Below are 17917 nucleotides of genomic sequence, written 5' to 3'. Positions count from 1 at the left end.
CCTGGTGTTTTAACAGGTCTTTGGCCTCAGTTGTTATTAACTGGGCAATGGCAGTCTCTTAAAGCATAAATGGAAATTGAACCATGACACATATAGGTGGGAAGAAAACTGAAAGATCAACCTACTTGTGCTGTGGATACATCCCAGCAGAATCATGAATTATTCCTCTATTGAGAGGGAACTCTAGAATGTACTAAAAAACAAAAAGGAAAAGAAAAGGCTGGTGCTGCTTCCTCTTCAAGAAACAGTCTGGGTGTGTGGTGCATACCTGTAATGCCAGCTAACAGTTACTAGGAGAGCAGAGCAGGAGAATCAGCAATGTGGGGCCAGTCTGGATAATAAGAAAGTGCTGGCCCCGGCCTGGAGCTCAGTGGTAGAGCGCTTGCCTCACACGCATGAGGCACTGGGTTGGATCCTGAGCACCACATAAAAATAAGTAAAGATACTGTGTCCTAAAACTAAAAAAAGGGGGTTGTGGCTCAGCGGTAGAATGCTTGCCTTGCACGCACGAGACCCTGGGTTCGATCCTCAGCACCACATAAAAATAAGTAAAATAAAGGCATTGTGTCCAACTATAAGTAAAAAATGAAAAATATTTTTTAAAAATTAGGAAAAAAAGTGCTAAGGATGTAGCTCAGTTGTAGAAATACTTGCTTATAGCACAAGGCCCTAGATTCAGTTCCTAGTGCCACATACACACACACACACACACACACACAAATCTGTAGTGGAAATATAAAATGGGAGTGAAGTCTTAAATGTGTCTTTTGGGGCTGTCACAGTACTTGTATCTCTGGTATTTCTTTTTGGCCCTCCTGATTGAAGATAGTCCCAGATCTTCAGCTAGGCATCACTGGGTTATGCTATGGATGATTAGATTCCCCTGCCCCACCCCCAAGTACTAGAGCTTGAAGCCAGGGTTGTTTTGTGTTGCTTGCAGTACTGGAAATTCAACTTGGGGCTTCACTCATGCTAGGCAAGTACTGTACCACTGAGCTACTGTACCCCAGCTCCATATATATAAGTAATATAGATAGTTTTGTTTTTTCCTTTTTTACTGGGGATTAAACCTAGAGCCTTGCACATGCTAGACAGGAGCTCTTTCACTGGGCTACATACCCAGACCTCCAGTGGCACTTCTGAGCTACATCCTCAGCCCTTTATTTTTTATTTTGAGACAGGGTCTTGTTAAGTTTCCCAGGCTGGCCTTGAATTTACGATTCTGCCTCATTCACCTGAGACACTGGATCACAGATGTGCACCACCTGTGATTTATAAAGATGTGTGAGGATTCATGATTGCCAGCTGAGTGGCTTTAGAAGTGACCAGGCATGGGCCTGTGATCTCAGCAACTCTGATTGATGCAGCACGATCACAGATTTGAGGCCAGTCTAGGCAACTTAGGGAGATCCTATCTCAAAAAAGCACTGGGATGTAGCTCAGTACTCCTGTTTTCAATCCCCCAGTACTGGGGTGGGGGTGGGGAGGTACTGAAGGGGCAAAGGTGATTGAGGGTATAATTCACTAGTAGAGTGCTTGCCTGACATGCAGGACACTGTGGGTTCCATTCCCAAAATCACAAAAACAGAAAGGGTAGCCTGGAATGAGTTCCCTACGGTCAGACAAGTATAATTACTGTCCCCATTTTGCAAGTGGATATCAAAGAGGTTAAACAACTTGGTCAAAGGCTTACAGCAGAATGTCATTTTAGTCTTGTTACACACATCTTGGATGCATGATAATTGGGTTTTTAGTGAAAGTTTAAGAAGGTATCAGTTGAGTACTGTCTTGAAATTGATGAGATGGAAATTTAGTTTAAGTCTAGAGTACACTATAAGTACACTCCTTTAGCCACATGTGTGTGTGTATGAGTATGAAGAAGCACTGGAGATCGAACCAGGGTCCTGTGTTCGTTAGCCAAATGCCCTATCACTGATCTAATCTCTGGTTCATCTTTGCCTTTCATTTGTTTGTTTTGGGTACCAGGGATTGAACCCAGGGGTGCTTAGACACTGAGCCACATCTCCAGCTCGTGTGTGTGTGTGTGTGTGTGTGTGTGTGTGTGTTGCTAGGGATTGAGCCCAGGGCCTTGTGCATGCAAGGCAAGCACTTTACCAAGTGATATATATCCCCAGCCCCCTTTTTATAGTTTATTTACACACAGGGTCTTGCTGAGTTGCTTAGGGCCTCCCTAAATTGCTGAGGCTGGCTTTGAACCTAGGAGCTTCCTCTCTGAGCCTCCTCCTGAGCTGCTGGAATTGTAGGCCTGTGCCACCTTGCCTGTTGAGAGCCACAGCCAAGTTGGGATGGCGCCTAGCATTTTGCCAGTACTTTTGAGCTCTCGCGGGGATTCCTGAAGAGTTCCCGTTGGTTGGTGAAGTTCCGGTGGTGGGAGTTCCGGTTGGTGGTGTGTTCCTGGAGGAGTGGCGTGGGTGGCGTGTGTGGAGTGTGCTGGTGGAGTTCAGAAATAAAGTTTGTTCCTGCTTGAGTGGCTCGTGATTTGTGCCCAGGCAGACTGCGGCACATGCCCCACTCTAAACAATTTATGATGTGTCTAGGTATGGATCTCTTTCAGTTTATACCACCTGGAGCTTGATCTTCCTGCCTGTGTAGATTCATGTTCTTCATGAAGTTTGGCAAGTTTTAGGATATTATTTATGTATTGTTTCTTCCCCTTTCTCTTCTCTGACTCTGGAACTATCATTTATATGTTGGTACACTTAATGTTGAGCTGCAGATCTTTGAGACTCTGTTCATTTGTCTTGTTCATTTTTGTGTGTATGTTTGTGGTGGGGGAGGTACTGAGGATTGAACCCTGGACCTGAAGCATGCTCGGCAAGTACTCTACCACTGAATTAATCCCTGCCCTTTTTATTTTATTTATTTATTTTTGGTTGCTGGGGATTGAACCCAAGGTTGTTCACCACTGAGATACATCTTTTTGTTGTTGTTGTTTTAGAGACAGGGTCTTGATAAATTGCCCTTGAACTTATGATCCTCCTGCCTCTCTCTCCCGAGTTGCTGGCATTATAGGCATGCACTACCAAGCCTGACTTAATAAATTTTTTGAGACAGGGTCTTACTGAGTTTCCCAGGCTGGTCTCAAACTTTTAATTCTTCTACGTAAGCCTCCTGAGTAGCTGGAATTACAGGTGTGGGCCACTTCATCTGGCTTATTAGTCCTTTTATTTCTTTTTCTCACACTAGACAATCTCAATTTAACTAACTTCAATTTACCTTTATTCCACCTGCTTAAATCTGCTGTCAAGACCCTGAAATAAAATTTTAATTTCCATATTGTACTTTTCAACTCCAGTTTCTGACTCCCTTAGGTAATTCTGCCTCTTTATTTGACACTCACTCTTTAAAAAAATTTTTTGTTGTTGTTGTTTTAGTTGTAGTTGGACACAATACCTTTATTTTACTTTTATATGGTGCTGAGGATTGAACCCAGGACCTTGCCTGTGTCGGGCGAATGCTCTACTGCTAAGCCACAACTCCAGCCCCAACACTCCCTCTTATTTTTTTTTAAATATTTTTTAGTTGTCAATGTACCTTTATTTATTTATATGCGGTGCTGAGAATTGAGCACAGTGCCTCACGCATGCTAGGCAAGCGCTCTACCACTAAGCCACAACCCAGCCCAAACACTGAATATTTTAAATAACATTGTTTTGTCTGACCAAATCCATCACTGGAATAATTTTAAAAGAGGCAACAGGGAACCAGGTTTGGTGGCCCACTCCTATAATCCCAATTTGTGAGGCTGAGACAGGAGGATCTCAAGTTTGAGGCCTTAGCAACTTAGTGAAGCCCTTAATAACTTAGACTCTGTTTCAAAATAAAAAATAAACCTGTAACTCAGTGGTAAAGGGCCCCTGGTTTCAATCCCCAGTACAAAAAAAAGGCAGTAGGGGAGTTCCTGCAACACCTGTGCAAAAACACTTTCATAGTTGGGGTCATAGTTTTCCAAAGAAAAAACCCAAATGTCAGCAGTTCACAGCATTTATTAGGGGAACTTATGCACAGAAGGGGCTTGTGATAGATAGCAAGATGAAGGGTGTTCTACCCATGTGTATTCTCAATGAGGGAGTCTAACAGGGGTTTTTTTTTTTTTGGTACCAGGGATTGAACTCAGGGACACTCCACCCCTGAGCCACATCCGCAGCCCTCTCATATTTTATTTAGAGACAGGGTCTCACTGAGTTGCTTAGCACCTGGCTTTTGCTGAGGCTGGTTTGAACTCATGATCCTTCTGCCTTAGCCTCCTGAGCCACTGGGATTACAGGCATGTGCCACCGTGCCCAGCCTAACAGCGTTTTATATGAGAGCTGAATGGATTTTGCTCAGGATTTCAGCTAATTTTTGTGAGTTTAGCAACAGCATCAATCTCCCAGTGTTTTGGAGCAACAATTTAAACACCTTTACCATCACCTGGGAATACTCAAGGCCCTGACTTGGGTTCAGGCCTGCAGGGAGAATATGATGTCAGAGCATCAAGGTGCTCTGTATTTCTCAGCTAGGACCCAGAGAGCCAGGTGGAAGGAGGACTGTGTAAACATAATATGGGGATTCTGGAGATCAGATTTCATTCCTCTCTCTAGGTTTTGTTACTGCTGCTGTGGTAGCTGTGTTTATTTTTTTAATAATATTTTTTTAGTTATATATGGACACAATATCTTTATTTTGTTTATTTATTTTTATGTGATGCTGAGGATAGAACCCAGAGCCTCACATGTGCAAGGCAAGCACTCTACTACTGAACCACAACCCCAGCCTAGTAGCTGTGTTTATTTAGTGATCTTTCTGAACTAATTTTCTCAAGCCTGAGTTGTCATGTGTGACTACTAAAGTCTCTCCTTAGTGTTCATCTAATCATTGGACAGAGAGTTCCTTAAACACCTGGAAACAATGAATTTCCCTTTCCTTCCTAAGTGGCTTTGTGATATAGCATGACTCCAGCACTCAGCAGACAGCATGCTACTCTGCCTGAGCATTTACTTTCCTCTACAAGGAGCCCCAATATCAGCCAGATGTGAGATCTCAAGGCTTTTCAGGTTTTTCCTCAGACCCCAGTCCTATTTATGTGACCTATATTCCTGGAAGTATGTTGGATTTTCTAAGCCCCTGTGAACATATCTGTACCCTTGCTTTTTCCTGTTAAGTTTTTTGTTTAATCTATAATCTATTGTGAACTCCAGCTGTTATCCATCACCTTGGGTAATTGCAAAGTTACATTTGTCCACTAACAACCCCAGGAAGCTGTTTGTGCTGGGTTGGTGCTCAGCCAGCCTTGTAAGTGGGGCCTTCCAGAAATCCATCAGACAAGTAAAATAATGACAGTTGTCTGAGAATGGGGCATTCTGTTCCCTCCAGTAACAGGGATGTGAGGTCTTAGTTCCAACGTTGCCACTGTGAGCACAGCTGGACCAGGAAAACTACCAAGGTAACTTTTTGCTGCTGGTCACCTATTTTCTTGAATACACACTCTCTGGGATGCTGGGGGTAGGGGAGCCTTTGGTTAATTTCTAGAATTCTGAAAAAGCTGATTCAGACAGCTTATGCTAGTTTTTTGCCTTGCTTTTATACGGGGAGAAGGACAACTTCAGTTGACGATTGTTTCCCGAGGGACCCTTGGTTGTTCTGCTGGTAACTCCTGCACTTGTTCGGCCACAGTAGCAGAACAAGTACAGGAGCAGCCAAGTGCGCGCGCGTGGGCGTTGACCCCAGGCCTCTGCCTCGCGCTGCGCCCGCCGCTTCCAGGCGGGGGCCAGCCTGAGGCCCGCGCTGAGCTGCCTTGGCAAGCTCGGTCCTGTCTCCGTAGGTTTGTCCAGCACAGCGGGAAAGGCAGGGTCCCCACCGCCGTCGTGCGCGACGGGAGTACTCTTAAGCCCGCCGGCGTCTCCTGGTCCACAAGCTATGGCCGCGGAAGGGGGCGGGGTCCCAGTGGAAATCCGGCGTGGTGTTGACAATGGGAGACCCCACGGTCCGCCCAACCCCCGGTTTCCACGGCAACCAGAGGACCGCCAGGAGGTGGAGCCCAGCCCCTGACGGACAGCTCTTGGCCCCGCCCCGGCCCCGCTCTCGCGCGGTTTGAGCTCGCGTGGCGCCGCAGGGGCCGACGGGAGCGTCAGCCGCGCTGAAGGGGGCCGACATGGCGGCGGCGGCGGCGGCTTCGCTTCGCGGGGCGGTGATGGGCCCTCGGGGCGCGGGCCTCCCGGGCGCACATGCCCGGAGGCTGCTGGGCGGCGCACGGCCTGGGCAGCTCCCCCTGCGGACGCCTCAGGTGAGCGCTGGCCCGGGTCCTGGCCCTCGCGCGCCCCGCAGCCGGTGAAGGTCACGGCGGGGAGGCTTCGGGCGCGCGCGGCCAGCGGGGCGAGATGGGCCCGCACGCAACGTCCCCCTGGGGCCAGGTCCTTGCTGCCGGTCGGCACAGCCCGGGAGCTTTGCGCACGCTTCGGAGCGGCAGGGCGCCTCGGACCTGGCACGGGGGTGGCGGGCGGGCTCGCGAGGGTCGGGGCAGGGGTCTTCGTGCTCAGGGCGTGCCTGGAACGGCTCCCGCCGCACGCTGTCCAGACTGGGCCCGCTTCCTGAAGTAACCTCTAGCCTGACCTCGGCAGCTGCCGGTGACCTTGGTCACTACGGCCTGACTCCCGGCTCAGGATCCAAGAGCACTCCTCACCACCTCCTCAGAGTCAAATCCCGGCCCAGGGGTCGGCAGCGGAGAGGGATGCGGTGGGCAGCGCGCAGGCCATGATGCTGGTGCGCCAGTACTGGGTGGATGAGTGGGAGAGGTGGGCGCCTAGTCAGATCCCCAGCCCGGCGGGTGGTGTCCTGGCAGGCGCTGAGCGGGGCTCTTGCAGGCAGTATCCTTGTCCTCGAAGTCTGGCCTTTCCCGCGGGCGGAAGGTGATGCTGTCAGCGCTGGGCATGCTGGCGGCGGGTAGTGCAGGGCTGGCAGTGGCTCTGCATTCTGCTGTGAATGCCAGTGACCTGGAGCTGCACCCCCCCAGCTATCCGTGGTCTCACCGTGGCCTCCTCTCTTCCTTGGACCACACCAGGTGCGCAGCTGGCCGGCTTGCTGGCCTGGGGTTTCTGGGTGGAGTGGAATCTTCAGTTCCCTTAAAACTTTTTCTCTTTTTAGCATCCGGAGGGGTTTCCAGGTATATAAGCAGGTGTGCTCTTCCTGCCACAGCATGGACTACGTGGCTTACCGCCACCTGGTGGGCGTGTGCTACACTGAGGATGAAGCTAAGGCCCTAGCTGAAGAGGTGTGGAACCCTGGAGACAGAGTTTTCGGGGTTGGGGCTCCCACTGTGATGTGATGGCAGGATTGTAATGAGGCTCTTGGTGGCAGGTGGAGGTCCAGGATGGCCCCAATGAGGATGGAGAGATGTTCATGCGGCCAGGGAAGCTGTCTGACTACTTCCCCAAACCGTACTCCAACCCTGAGGCTGCCAGGGCTGCCAATAATGGAGCCTTGCCCCCTGACCTCAGTTATATAGTTCGAGCTAGGTAAAGGGGCTGCCCACAGGGTGGAACTGGAGAGGGGAACTGACTTCTGTCAGGGACTAAGAAGCCATGAATCTGGTTCCAGGCATGGTGGTGAGGACTATGTCTTCTCCTTGCTCACGGGGTACTGTGAGCCACCCACTGGCGTGTCTCTACGAGAAGGCCTCTATTTCAACCCCTACTTCCCTGGCCAGGCCATCGGCATGGCCCCTCCCATCTACACCGATGTCTTGGAGTTTGATGATGGTGAGAGTCCTTCACCATGAATCCTTTCCCATCCCCCAGGGATGCTTGCCTTATATTTCTGGGCCTGAGAGATCCTGCCCCTTTCTTGGCTGGGGTGTTTTGTGCATGCATGAGGAGATTTTCACAGTCTTGTGGGGTCCTGTCCCTTTGAAACCTTGGGTAGAGGTCAGTCTCTACCTCCATGGAACAGAGTGCACTGAGGGTTACCCCAGGTTGGTCATGAGCCCCAAAAGGTAATTTTCATTATGTGTCCTTGGCCCAGGTACTCCAGCTACCATGTCCCAGGTAGCTAAGGATGTGTGTACTTTCCTGCGCTGGGCGTCTGAGCCAGAACATGACCATCGCAAACGCATGGGACTCAAGGTGAAGGATTGGGCAAGGGGGCTACAGTGAGTATGGGAGAACAGTTGGGAAGGATCCTTCCTAGCCCCCTTTTCTGAGCCTGTTTTGTCCCCAGATGTTGATGATGATGGGCTTGCTGCTGCCTTTGATCTACGCCATGAAGCGGCATAAGTGGTCAGTCCTGAAGAGTCGAAAGCTGGCATATAGGCCACCCAAGTGACCCTTTCCAGCATCCACTTGCCATCTTGCCTGAACAGACCCTCAAGCCCAGGAGCCATCCTAGGCCTGTTCAGGCCTTACCTGGCCCACTCGGCCCGGCCCCTCTTCCTCTGGGATGAGGGAGGGGGCAGGAGACTGGACCTTGGCTCCAGATTTCATTTAGCCTCATCATGGGAATAAATTAAGTTTCTCAACATACACATTTGGACTTTTATCTGACAAGAGTGTAGTCTTGCAAAGGACTCTGGGACTAAGACTCATACCCTCAGCGCTCCCAGGAAGTCCCAGTCCTGTCCTCATCTGGGACAGAAAGGGTACTGGCTGTGAGAGGAAGTAGTGGCACTTAGTAGGTTGTCTCCTGAACAGGGATGAAAAAGATTTGGCCAGGTTGGCTATGGCCCAGAATCTCACAGACCTGCTGGGAGCAACTACTGAGTGTCAGGTTGTTGGTTACTTCAAGAGGGTCAGGGAGCCTTTGGCAAGGCCTGGAGTGGCTAGGCCAAGAAGAGGGGGATGACTGCCAGCCATATTGGTAAATCAGTAGACAGGCAGAAGAGGGTACCTGGGACATCCCCTTGCTCTCAGCTGGAACGCTGAGTGTAGCACCCAGGATTTATGTGGAGGTATGAAGGTATTCATCATGGAATGGCACCTGGCAGCCCACAGGAGAGCCGAGTGGGCTCATGTAGTCCTGTACCTGTACCTGTGACAGGAAGGTCAAGGCATCATGAACCAGCAGTAGCACAATACCCTGACTTGGGACTCCCAGTGCTTGAGCTTCCCTGTCCCTAAGTGAGGAGGGAAAACACCCATGTTGGTGTTATCTTGGCTGGAGGGAGTGGTGGCCAGAGTCTGGGGAGCCAGGATAAACAGCAGAAGGCAAGACCAGCAGTAGGGGTAGAGCTTATAGGATTCGCCTTAGTGCATGGAGCCCCCAGCGACCCTATCCCAATGATCAGCAGCTAGGAGAACCCCTGAAGGTCTGGGGGGCTTGGGAAGAGGTCTAAGTGCCAAGATCCTGTGATCAGCAGATACCTGGACTGACGAATGAGGGCCAGGTTCTGTCTTGTCTTCTCCCAGCAGCCTTGGATAGGCTAGGGCAGCTCTGCACCAAGACACAGTAAAGGGACACTGGGACTTTTGATTTTTTTAGTTGTAGTTGGACACAATACCTTTATTTTATTTATTTATTTATTTTTATGTTGTGCTGAGGATCAAACCCAGGGCCTCCATGCTAGGTAAGCGTTCTACTGCTGAGCCACAACCCCAGCCCCTTTTGTGTCTAACTTATAGCTCTTCCCTGCAACCGTCTTGTCTGTCCCCAATGAGCAGCCAGCAGAGGTCTCCTGAGATCAGGTGATAGTCCAGGCATTTAGGCCTTCCAGGGAAGGGCCATGTTCTGTAACCAGGGGGGAAGAGACAGATCATTCCTGCTTGTTCTATACTGTGTGCACCCCCCTCCTCCAGTCACCCCACCACCTGTACCTTTGGTGGCTACTGGGTAGACGATGTAGGAAGGGGGTCCCAGGTGCAGGGCCTCTGGGTGCTACACATCTCACAGCCAGGGCGATTTGGGGCATTGATGAAGGTACAGGAAGGACAGGACCAGCCAGGCTAGAGAGGTGGAAGACCGTTGCTGTTTCTTCACTTCTAGTGTGCCTAGCCAACCCCTGCCCACTGCCCACTCATGCCCATTGCCCACCTGAAGGGGGCCGGGGAGGCTGGAACTGGCTGGCTGCAGGGCACGGGACAGCCCCAATGACTGAGGAAAGAACCGTCCTAGTTCCCCTTCCATCTTCTGCAAGCGTTGAGGGCTGCATCCTGTGGCAGAGGACAGGGGCTTAGGACTATCTTGGGCTGCACCCCACCTCCCTCACCTACCCCCATCAAGGACCAACCTGGGGCTTCTTGGGGAGTGGAGAGCAGATAGAGGAAAGCAGGGTCCCCATCTTGCTGGACCCCATAGGAAGCAAGGCTGCGCTCAGGGGCACACAGCCACCTCCCAATGACCCAGCGTTGCACAGCAGGTGGGAAACCGAACTCTGAGAACACCTAGGGTCAGAGCATCAGGGCTGGGGAGTGTCACCCGGGATTACCCACCACCACTACAGGGCTCTCTGGACCCCATGCTCACCTGTTCCCGGAGAGCTGAGATGGTACAGTGAGCGTGGACCTGCAGTGAGATGTGGGCAGAGGATGCCGAGGATGCAGCGGATGTGGCATCTTCAACTGTGACCTGCAGCCTGGGTCAGAATGTGGGTCAGAGGTTGTTTGGGGAACCTGAGAAGATCAGCAGGGCAAGATGAGGATCAGGCCTCACCTGATGGGACCAGGCGGGAAGCAGGCCTCCTGAAGCTGGACACTGAGGGCCACGTGACGCTGGGCCAGGATTGCTGCTATTTGGGCTGCCCCCTTCTCGTCCCCACCTGCAATGGCCTGGGCCAGGAGCCCAGTCAGCTCTTCTAAAGGGAGGACAGCTGTCAAAATCACACCAGCCACTTCCTTCAGACCCCTCTGGCTGTCTGTCCTTACCTTTCTCCATCAAGTCTCCAGGGCTCTGAAGATCCACCTCAGGTTGGGGCACTTTGAGTGTTGGGACCACAGGGGGACTGGGTGAGGAAACAGGACATGTTTCTGGGCCCAGGGCTAGGAGTGGGCTGCCACTGCCTAGGAGGGAAAATGTGGAGTGGTTGTTGGCCCCTGCCCAAGCCTCTCTGCCCTGGGGTTTCTAGGACCTTTGTCTTTTTCCTCATCACAGCCCATGTCAGGCCCTACCTCAGCTTACACTTCAAAATAACCCTCCCCCTCCTAGCTTGCCCTTAAAAACCCCTGAGAGGTCGCTGCCCCCCCCCCCCCCCCCCCCCCGCCTGACTTGTTGGAACTGCCCTGGATTCCTGTTGGGGACCTGGAGTCTTTCTGAACTCTTCTGTTGCCTGTCCTGCTGGTGCCCTTCCTCCACACAGCAGAACCACAGCAGGTCCTCAGACAGAGGGGCCTTCCCCCTCCTGCCCAACAGTAGCCTTGTAGTCAGTGATTGCCCTCACTGATCTCCCTTCTCCTGGCTAGCCCTTATGCACAGAACACACTGTCCTTTCAAGGATGACGGTAAAGATACACAGTTGGACATAACTGCTCTCTCCCTTCTTACCTCCCACTTGAGGATAGCTCCCTGCAATGAGTGGGGGGGGGGGGGGGTTCTCAGCCAGTGCTGACACAGCTTCTTTGATGGCCTCAGGCCCTTGACTTCTTGAACTGTTTATCCCACTAAAATAAGTAGAGTCCTCCAAGCACCCAGCCCTGTGCCTGTGTCTTGAGGGTTGCTTGCATATGTTCCCCTCAGGGCTTTTGTATTTGCTGTTCCTAAGACCACAAGGCTCATGCTAGGACCTTCAAATTCTTTTTTTTTTTTTTTCCATTCAAAAAATGTTTATTGTGCATCTAATAATATATATGAGGTACTGGGAATTCAGAGGTGGACAAGATATTCTCAGGCATTTCTGTATAGAACATATATTGTAAAGAAAGAGATAGTATTAAATAGATGATCATACAAATAACTACAATCTCTAGAGCTGGGTATATAGTAACTGTATAAATTAATGTTGATTAATTGACTAATTAATGAACACAGTCCAACCCACTTCTTAGATACTGACTGATCTTCAAATTCTACTCAAGTGTCACCCTTTCAAGGGGCCTTCCTTGCCACCTCTATTTACTCCAGTCCTTTCATTTATTTTGAAATAGGGTCCCACTATTTCAAAATAAATGAAATACTGCTTAGGCTGGCCTTGAACTTGTCATCCTCCTTTGTCAGCCTCCCACATCACTGGGATTATTCTGCACCTGGTCCTGTCACCCTACTTTAAATAATGTTCCCTCCCTCCTAGCTCCAGCACCGACTCTCTCCACTGTCTAATAAGAATTTTCTTACTTCACCTGTCTCCCATGTAGAAATGCAGCCTCCAAGAGGGTGGAGGTTTATTCATGTTAAATAAGTGCCCAGTACAGAGCAGGCACTGGGTACACATACTGATGAATGAAAAGTGCTGTCTCCCTTTTCCAAAGCTGACTTGCCAGGGCCTCTTATGAATAACACTGTCTGGTTGTCTTCCTCTATACTATTTGTGGCTTCTCTTTTCTTTCCCTAAGGCAATCTCTGCATGCCAGCCCTCTTCTCTTTAAGGTTCTTTATCAGTGACTTGGTTGACCTATCTAGAGCCCCAGCTCCAGCCAAGATGTTTTAAGAACCCAGAACATCCGGGCTGGGGCTGTAGCTAAGTGGTAGAACACTTGCCCTGCAAGTGTGAGATCCTGGGTTTTATCCTCAGCAACGCATAAAAATAAATAAATAAATATATTGTGTCCATCTACAACTAAAAAAAAAATAATAATAAAAAAGAACCCAGAACATCCATGCCCTCTTAAACAGGCCCTGTCTAGGAGCCCTGCACTACCTGGCCCCTGGTTTCAGCTTTTTTTTTTTCTTTTAGTTGTACATGGACAGCATGCCTTTGTTTCTTTATTTTTTAACTTAATCTTTACATATAGGTGGACACAATGTCTTTATTTTACTTTATGTGGTGCTGAGGATGGAATCCAGTGCCTCACGCATGCCAGACAAGTGTCTACCTCTGAGCCACAACCCCAGACCCTATTTGTTTCATTTTTATGTGGTGCTAAGGATCCAACCCAGTGTCTCACACACGCTAGGCAAGCACTCTGCCTCTGAGCTATAGCCCCAGCCCCCAGGTTTCAGTCTTGAACTGTTTTATTTAAATGACCATGAAACTTAGCTAATTCCATCTCCTAAAACTCTCTGGAATCATCCTCTCCTGCCCTTTGCACAAACCCGTCCTACTGCAGAAGTCTCAATCTGAGCCTGTCACTCTGCTAAGTACCACTATTGCTCTTGAACTCACTAGGGTCCTGCAGTCCTACTTGCTCTTCTTTCCACCCTAGTCTATCCAGGCCCCAGCTCTTCAGCCTTTTCTTTCTTTCACTTTCTTCCTCCTGAGCGCCTTTCGAGGCCCCTAGCTTTTCCCATCACTGTCCCCACCCAGTCCTGGGGGGACAGAGCTACTCCATACTTAATTCCAGGGCACTGACCATTCTGTCCCTCTGCGGTGGCACCTCGCAGCAAGGCTGCCCACTGCTGAGCTTCCTGAGTGTTGAGGAAGCGCAGACTGAGAGTTCCGGGCCCTCCTGGTGGAGGCTGCAACTCATGTTGACTGGGGCCGCGGATGGTATAGGAGATTGACTCCAAGGGCCACTCCAGACTGACCTGTGGAGTAGGAGAGTCCAGGATCAGTGGTTTCCCACTTTGAACCACATGCTAATCAAAGAAAGACAAGAAAACATTTGTAGATCACTAGATCACTTACGCGGTCCTAAACCCTTTCCACCTATTATCTTACCAAATCCTCACAACAGTTTGTAAGGTAGGAACCAGCACCATCCCCATTTTACAGACCAGAAGGCAACCAAAGAAAAGTAACGGCTTAAGGGCACGCTGTGGGCTAGCGGAGGCGCCCGGTCTTGGGCTCCAGCCCCGGTCCGCACTCACCGCTCCGGGCCCCGCGCCTCGCAGCTCCAGTCGGAAACGCCCGGGTCTTTCGGGATCCGCGCTCAGCTGCAGCCTCCGCAGCTGCGCCTCTGCGTTGGGCCCGGCGCCCAGCGGTCTCACCGCGGCGTGCACAGCCAGGAGCACTGCGGCTGAGCCCGGGTCTGCGGCCGCCGCCCCGCCCGCCGGCGGCGCCATCTCCTGTCCCGGCGGGTCAAGGTCTTCCGAGCCGACTTCCGTGAGATCGCGCTGCGGAGCGCCTCCGCCGGCCAGAAACTCAAATCGTGAGCCTGGGTTCCGGGGGCGGCAGATCGTCAGGGCCCAGGAGGGATGCAGGGCAGCGCTGCTGCCGAGCCTGATCCGCCTGCCGTGCCGAGGGATGGACACGGCCCGAGGGCCTCCGGACACCTCCGGCCGCGGACGTCACGTTTGAGCCGGGTCTCGGGGCCAAAGTGTCAGGCTTTTGAAGCGCGGCCTGGGGCGGGCTTTTGGCCTCAAAAGCTCGGGTGAGGGTAGGCTACAGCCTGGCCCGAAACGTTCTTCAGAGACAGGATGGAGAAGGGAGGCAAGTCCGCGGCACTTCCCAGTAGCCCGGGTCAGCGGGCCACCGCCCCGCGTAACCTCAGCCCCGCCACGCCCACACTGCGCGCTCCGCGGGCCCGCGCCGCTCAAGGAACCAGGGCGGACCCCTGGGGCGGGGCAGGCGGGCTCCTGACCAATGAGCGCCGGGGAGGAGGTGGGTTAGTACGAGGGACAGTGACAGACAGGCCCCACGGCCAGCAGGAGTGGAAATCAGGACTGAGCGGCAGGGACCGCCCCCAATGGCTAGTTGCGCTCCCGATCTCCTAAGCTGGAGCGGGCCACTCAGAGGCGGGGGGCCGGGCCTGGCGGACGCTTGTTGTTGTCCGGAGGCGGAGGTCGCAGGTTCGCTCGCTCGCTGGGTCGATCTGTGGCGGTCGACAGCAGGTCGGTCGCGAGAGCGGGCGCTGTGCAGGGGGGCGAGGCTATGTCGCGGTGGCAACCCGGATGGGCCGGCAGGGCCGGGAGTAACGGGACGTCGCCGCGGAGCTTCTCCCAGATACAGTGCGACCCGAGTGGAGGCCGCGGCGCCGCTTTCCGCCCCTGAGGAGCCCGCACCGCGCGGAGTCCGCCTTGCTTTCGCCCCGGTACCGACGCAAAGCGACCAGACCGGTCCGGCCCGATCTGCCAGGCCCATACAGGTGGGTGTCTGTCCTGTGCCCCGTGCCGTCCGGGGCCGCCGGAACCACAGCTCCCGGCGGGCCTGGCGCGGGCGCGCTGCCTCCTGGGACTTGTAGTTCCGCCACGGCTTGGCAGATGCCCCGCACCCGACGCGCTGCCTCCTGGGACTTGTAGTTCTGCCGCGGCCTGGCAGGTTCCCCCTCTCGCGACCGGGCGAACGATGCAGCTTGCTGGTTAGGCAGTAGCAACTCGCTCCGCTCCTTGTTATCGGAAGAGATCAGGCGTACTTGCAGAGCATAACGGTGGAGCCTATAGGTTTCCTCTCCTTGCCAAAAAGCAGACCCTAGAATAGGGGCAGAGCCCCAGGATGGAGGGGAGCCCAGCCCAGCCTGAAGACTACTACAGGAGTCATACCCCTTCGCAGGCTAAAGTGATCCTCGTATTCGTTGGGCACTCTTCCTCTGGATGGGAAAGGGAAGCCTTGAATACCGTATTCGTTTAGCCCCAGGGTGAGCAGGATGGGGTAGGTCCCCCAGCCTGGCCCCAGAAGCCTGTGTTATACAGGGGGGTGTGGCTGAGCTGGATCTTGGACTTGCTGCTTTGGTATGACAGGATCTCATCTCTCAGCCCGTCCTTAGTGTTTGGGAGCAGGTCAGAGGAGAGAGAAGGCCTGTGCAAACCCTGGGCAAAGGCTAGACCCAGTTGTGTACAGAGCTCTGGAGTAGGGGGACTGAAGGTAGAGCCCCATATGAGCAGATACCCATGACCTGGCTTCCCATATCCTTAGGCAGCACTAGCCCTTCTGGAGCAAGGAGTCTTTTCCCCAAGGACATGAAGCTGTTGGAGAACTCGAGCTTTGAGGCCATCAACTCACAACTGACAGTAGAGACTGGAGATGCCCACATCATTGGCAGGTGAGGCTGGAAGCTCAGGGGGGCCAGCATCTCAGAGGTCACTGCCCTGGCCCCTGAGTTGAAACTTGAAGCGACAGAATGCTCCATGTTCCTGCCTGCATCCCATAGGATTGAGAGCTACTCGTGTAAGATGGCAGGAGATGACAAACACATGTTCAAGCAGTTTTGCCAGGAGGGTCAGCCCCATGTGCTGGAGGCACTATCCCCACCCCAGACTTCGGGCCTCAGCCCCAGCAGGTGAGCTGAGATAGGTCCTGCCTCTTTGGGTCTGTGGGATGGCAGTCTAGGCTGATGTTTGTCTCTGTGCAGACTGAGCAAAAGCCAGGGTGGTGAAGATGAGGGTCCTCTCAGTGACAAGTGCAGTCGCAAGACCCTCTTCTATCTGATTGCCACACTCAATGAGTCCTTCAGGCCAGACTATGACTTCAGCACAGCCCGAAGCCACGAATTCAGCCGGGAGCCCAGCCTGAGCTGGGTGAGGACTGGGAGGGAGCCCCACCCACAGCCATTCCCACTGCCTTTCCACTGCCTTCCCCACATCAGCCTGGGCTCTGCCTTGTTTGGTCCTGGACCCTGCCCTGGACCCCTATCAGCCCCAGTGTGACCTGCCCTAGGTGGTGAATGCAGTCAACTGCAGCCTGTTCTCAGCTGTGCGGGAAGACTTCAAGGCCCTCAAGCCGCAGCTGTGGGATGCAGTGGATGAGGAGATCTGTCTAGCTGAATGTGACATCTACAGGTGGGCCTGTATCTTCACAGGTAGACCCCTAGGTATATGTGACACGGAGAGTCTCATACTATGTCTTGGCCTACTCTGCAGCTATAACCCAGACCTAGACTCGGACCCCTTTGGGGAGGATGGCAGCCTCTGGTCTTTCAATTATTTCTTCTACAACAAGCGGCTCAAGCGAATTGTCTTCTTCAGCTGCCGCTCCATCAGGTTGGTGCTGCCAGTCTCCCTTCCTCCACTTCCTATTGGGCCTCACCATCTCCTCAGGTTGCCCATCTGTTCTCAACTTTGTGCTGCCTGGACATCCTCCCTGGGGCCATCAGCAGGCCTGGGGCAGATGGTCCTAAGATTGTTTCCCCACTTCCCACCCAGTGGTTCCACTTACACACCCTCAGAAGCAGGCAATGAGCTGGACATGGAACTGGGGGAGGAAGAAGTGGAGGAAGAGAGTGGAGGCGGAGGCAGTGAGGGCAGGGCTGACGAGACCAGCACCATGGAGGAGGACAGGTATGTGATGGTGGTGGTGGTCCCAGTCCTTGGAGCCTCTAGTGCCTGGGCCAGGTCAGGGTCTCTTCTGCCTTGTCTCCTGAGTGGTGGCTCCTCAAACTCATTGTGTGTCAACCTTTGCCCAGGGTCCCAGTGATCTGTATGTGATGAGCAGAAGCAGAGGCCCAGCTTCATCCAGCTTCAACCAGTGCCTGGACCTACCCACCTGAGGGGCCCAGGGCCTCCCCAGCTGCTGGCCATACCCTGGCACTATCACTGTCCTGGCGCTGCCCAAGGCCGAATCTGCCTAGCCCTTTGGCTCCAGCCTGTGGATGTGCACTCATCCTCGAAGGCTCCTACTGCCCATGCTGTGACTGGACTAGACAGCACGGGGCCTGCTGGAAAGAGTGACTGCCCTGCCCAAGCAGACTGCCACAGCAGGGACAGCTGGACCACAGAGTTTATTTTTGTATTTCATACTGGGTCTGTACACTCCTGGCCTGAGACCCAGCAAGCAGGCTCCTGTCTTGAGCCAGTGGCCCCTGGTGCCTACCTGTTCCCCCCACCTCTCCAGGTGGGCTGTGTGCACTGAGTGTCACCTTGCTGCAGCTCATTTGTTTCCAATAAAAGTTTCTGTGACTCTGGACCTCAGTGCGTCGTCTGGGCGGGGCCTGCATTGTGGGCGGGGCCTGCCATTCATATCCTAGCA

The 17917-nt window shown here is 52.9% G+C and overlaps 3 protein-coding genes across 5 annotated transcripts; 2 read left to right on the top strand and 1 right to left on the bottom strand.

Annotated features, from left to right (window-relative positions):
• Positions 1–6121: 6121 nt before the first annotated feature.
• On the top strand, positions 6122–8516 carry Cyc1 (cytochrome c1). Of its 2 annotated transcripts, XM_071602053.1 has the most exons (8): positions 6196–6286; positions 6621–6762; positions 6864–7060; positions 7144–7270; positions 7357–7514; positions 7597–7757; positions 8020–8120; positions 8215–8516. In XM_071602053.1, the coding sequence occupies exons 2-8, from the start codon at positions 6754–6756 to the stop codon at positions 8317–8319; spliced, it is 858 nt and encodes a 285-aa protein (XP_071458154.1). In that variant the 5' UTR covers positions 6196–6286; positions 6621–6753; the 3' UTR covers positions 8320–8516. The 2 variants fall into 2 exon arrangements, with proteins under 2 accessions (XP_027802803.2, XP_071458154.1); XM_027947002.3 differs by lacking the exon at positions 6621–6762 and having other exon boundaries at positions 6122–6286.
• A 940-nt stretch (positions 8517–9456) lies between these two features.
• Sharpin (SHANK associated RH domain interactor) lies at positions 9457–14549 on the bottom strand. Of its 2 annotated transcripts, none has more exons than XM_027951416.3 (9): positions 13885–14549; positions 13428–13602; positions 10851–10985; positions 10639–10777; positions 10453–10561; positions 10217–10370; positions 10021–10139; positions 9804–9932; positions 9457–9717 (listed from the first exon to the last, which is right to left on the bottom strand). In XM_027951416.3, the coding sequence occupies exons 1-8, from the start codon at positions 14077–14079 to the stop codon at positions 9813–9815; spliced, it is 1146 nt and encodes a 381-aa protein (XP_027807217.1). In that variant the 5' UTR covers positions 14080–14549; the 3' UTR covers positions 9457–9717; positions 9804–9812. The 2 variants fall into 2 exon arrangements, with proteins under 2 accessions (XP_027807217.1, XP_027807215.1); XM_027951414.3 differs by having other exon boundaries at positions 10639–10780; positions 13885–14548.
• Positions 14550–14752: 203 nt separating this feature from the next.
• On the top strand, positions 14753–17854 carry Maf1 (MAF1 homolog, negative regulator of RNA polymerase III). Its single transcript, XM_027951418.3, has 8 exons — positions 14753–15101; positions 15869–15995; positions 16104–16232; positions 16305–16470; positions 16610–16731; positions 16813–16932; positions 17095–17229; positions 17355–17854. Exons 2-8 carry the CDS (start codon positions 15913–15915, stop codon positions 17374–17376), a joined length of 777 nt encoding a protein of 258 aa, XP_027807219.1. The 5' UTR covers positions 14753–15101; positions 15869–15912; the 3' UTR covers positions 17377–17854.
• Positions 17855–17917: the final 63 nt, after the last annotated feature.

This window comes from Marmota flaviventris, chromosome 15, assembly GCF_047511675.1.
Source record: "Marmota flaviventris isolate mMarFla1 chromosome 15, mMarFla1.hap1, whole genome shotgun sequence".
In the NCBI taxonomy this organism is placed as follows: domain Eukaryota; kingdom Metazoa; phylum Chordata; class Mammalia; order Rodentia; family Sciuridae; genus Marmota; species Marmota flaviventris.
The sequence above is the reverse complement of the archived record's forward strand: the minus strand, read 5'-3'. Positions and strand labels throughout refer to the sequence as shown.

Coding starts and splice junctions, on each gene's coding strand:
- Cyc1 (XM_027947002.3), top strand. CDS start 6,155: ATGGCGGCGGCGGCGGCGGCTTCGCTTCGCGGGGCGGTGATGGGCCCT. Junction 6,287..6,863: donor TCCCCCTGCGGACGCCTCAG/GTGAGCGCTGGC, acceptor GGGCTCTTGCAG/GCAGTATCCTTGTCCTCGAA. Junction 7,515..7,596: donor AGTTATATAGTTCGAGCTAG/GTAAAGGGGCTG, acceptor ATCTGGTTCCAG/GCATGGTGGTGAGGACTATG.
- Maf1 (XM_027951418.3), top strand. CDS start 15,913: ATGAAGCTGTTGGAGAACTCGAGCTTTGAGGCCATCAACTCACAACTG. Junction 16,732..16,812: donor GCTGAATGTGACATCTACAG/GTGGGCCTGTAT, acceptor CCTACTCTGCAG/CTATAACCCAGACCTAGACT. Junction 17,230..17,354: donor AGCACCATGGAGGAGGACAG/GTATGTGATGGT, acceptor ACCTTTGCCCAG/GGTCCCAGTGATCTGTATGT.
- Sharpin (XM_027951414.3), bottom strand. CDS start 14,079: ATGGCGCCGCCGGCGGGCGGGGCGGCGGCCGCAGACCCGGGCTCAGCC. Junction 10,986..13,427: donor CACCGCAGAGGGACAGAATG/GTCAGTGCCCTG, acceptor TTTCCCTCCTAG/GCAGTGGCAGCCCACTCCTA. Junction 10,371..10,452: donor TCTCAGCTCTCCGGGAACAG/GTGAGCATGGGG, acceptor CTCTGACCCTAG/GTGTTCTCAGAGTTCGGTTT.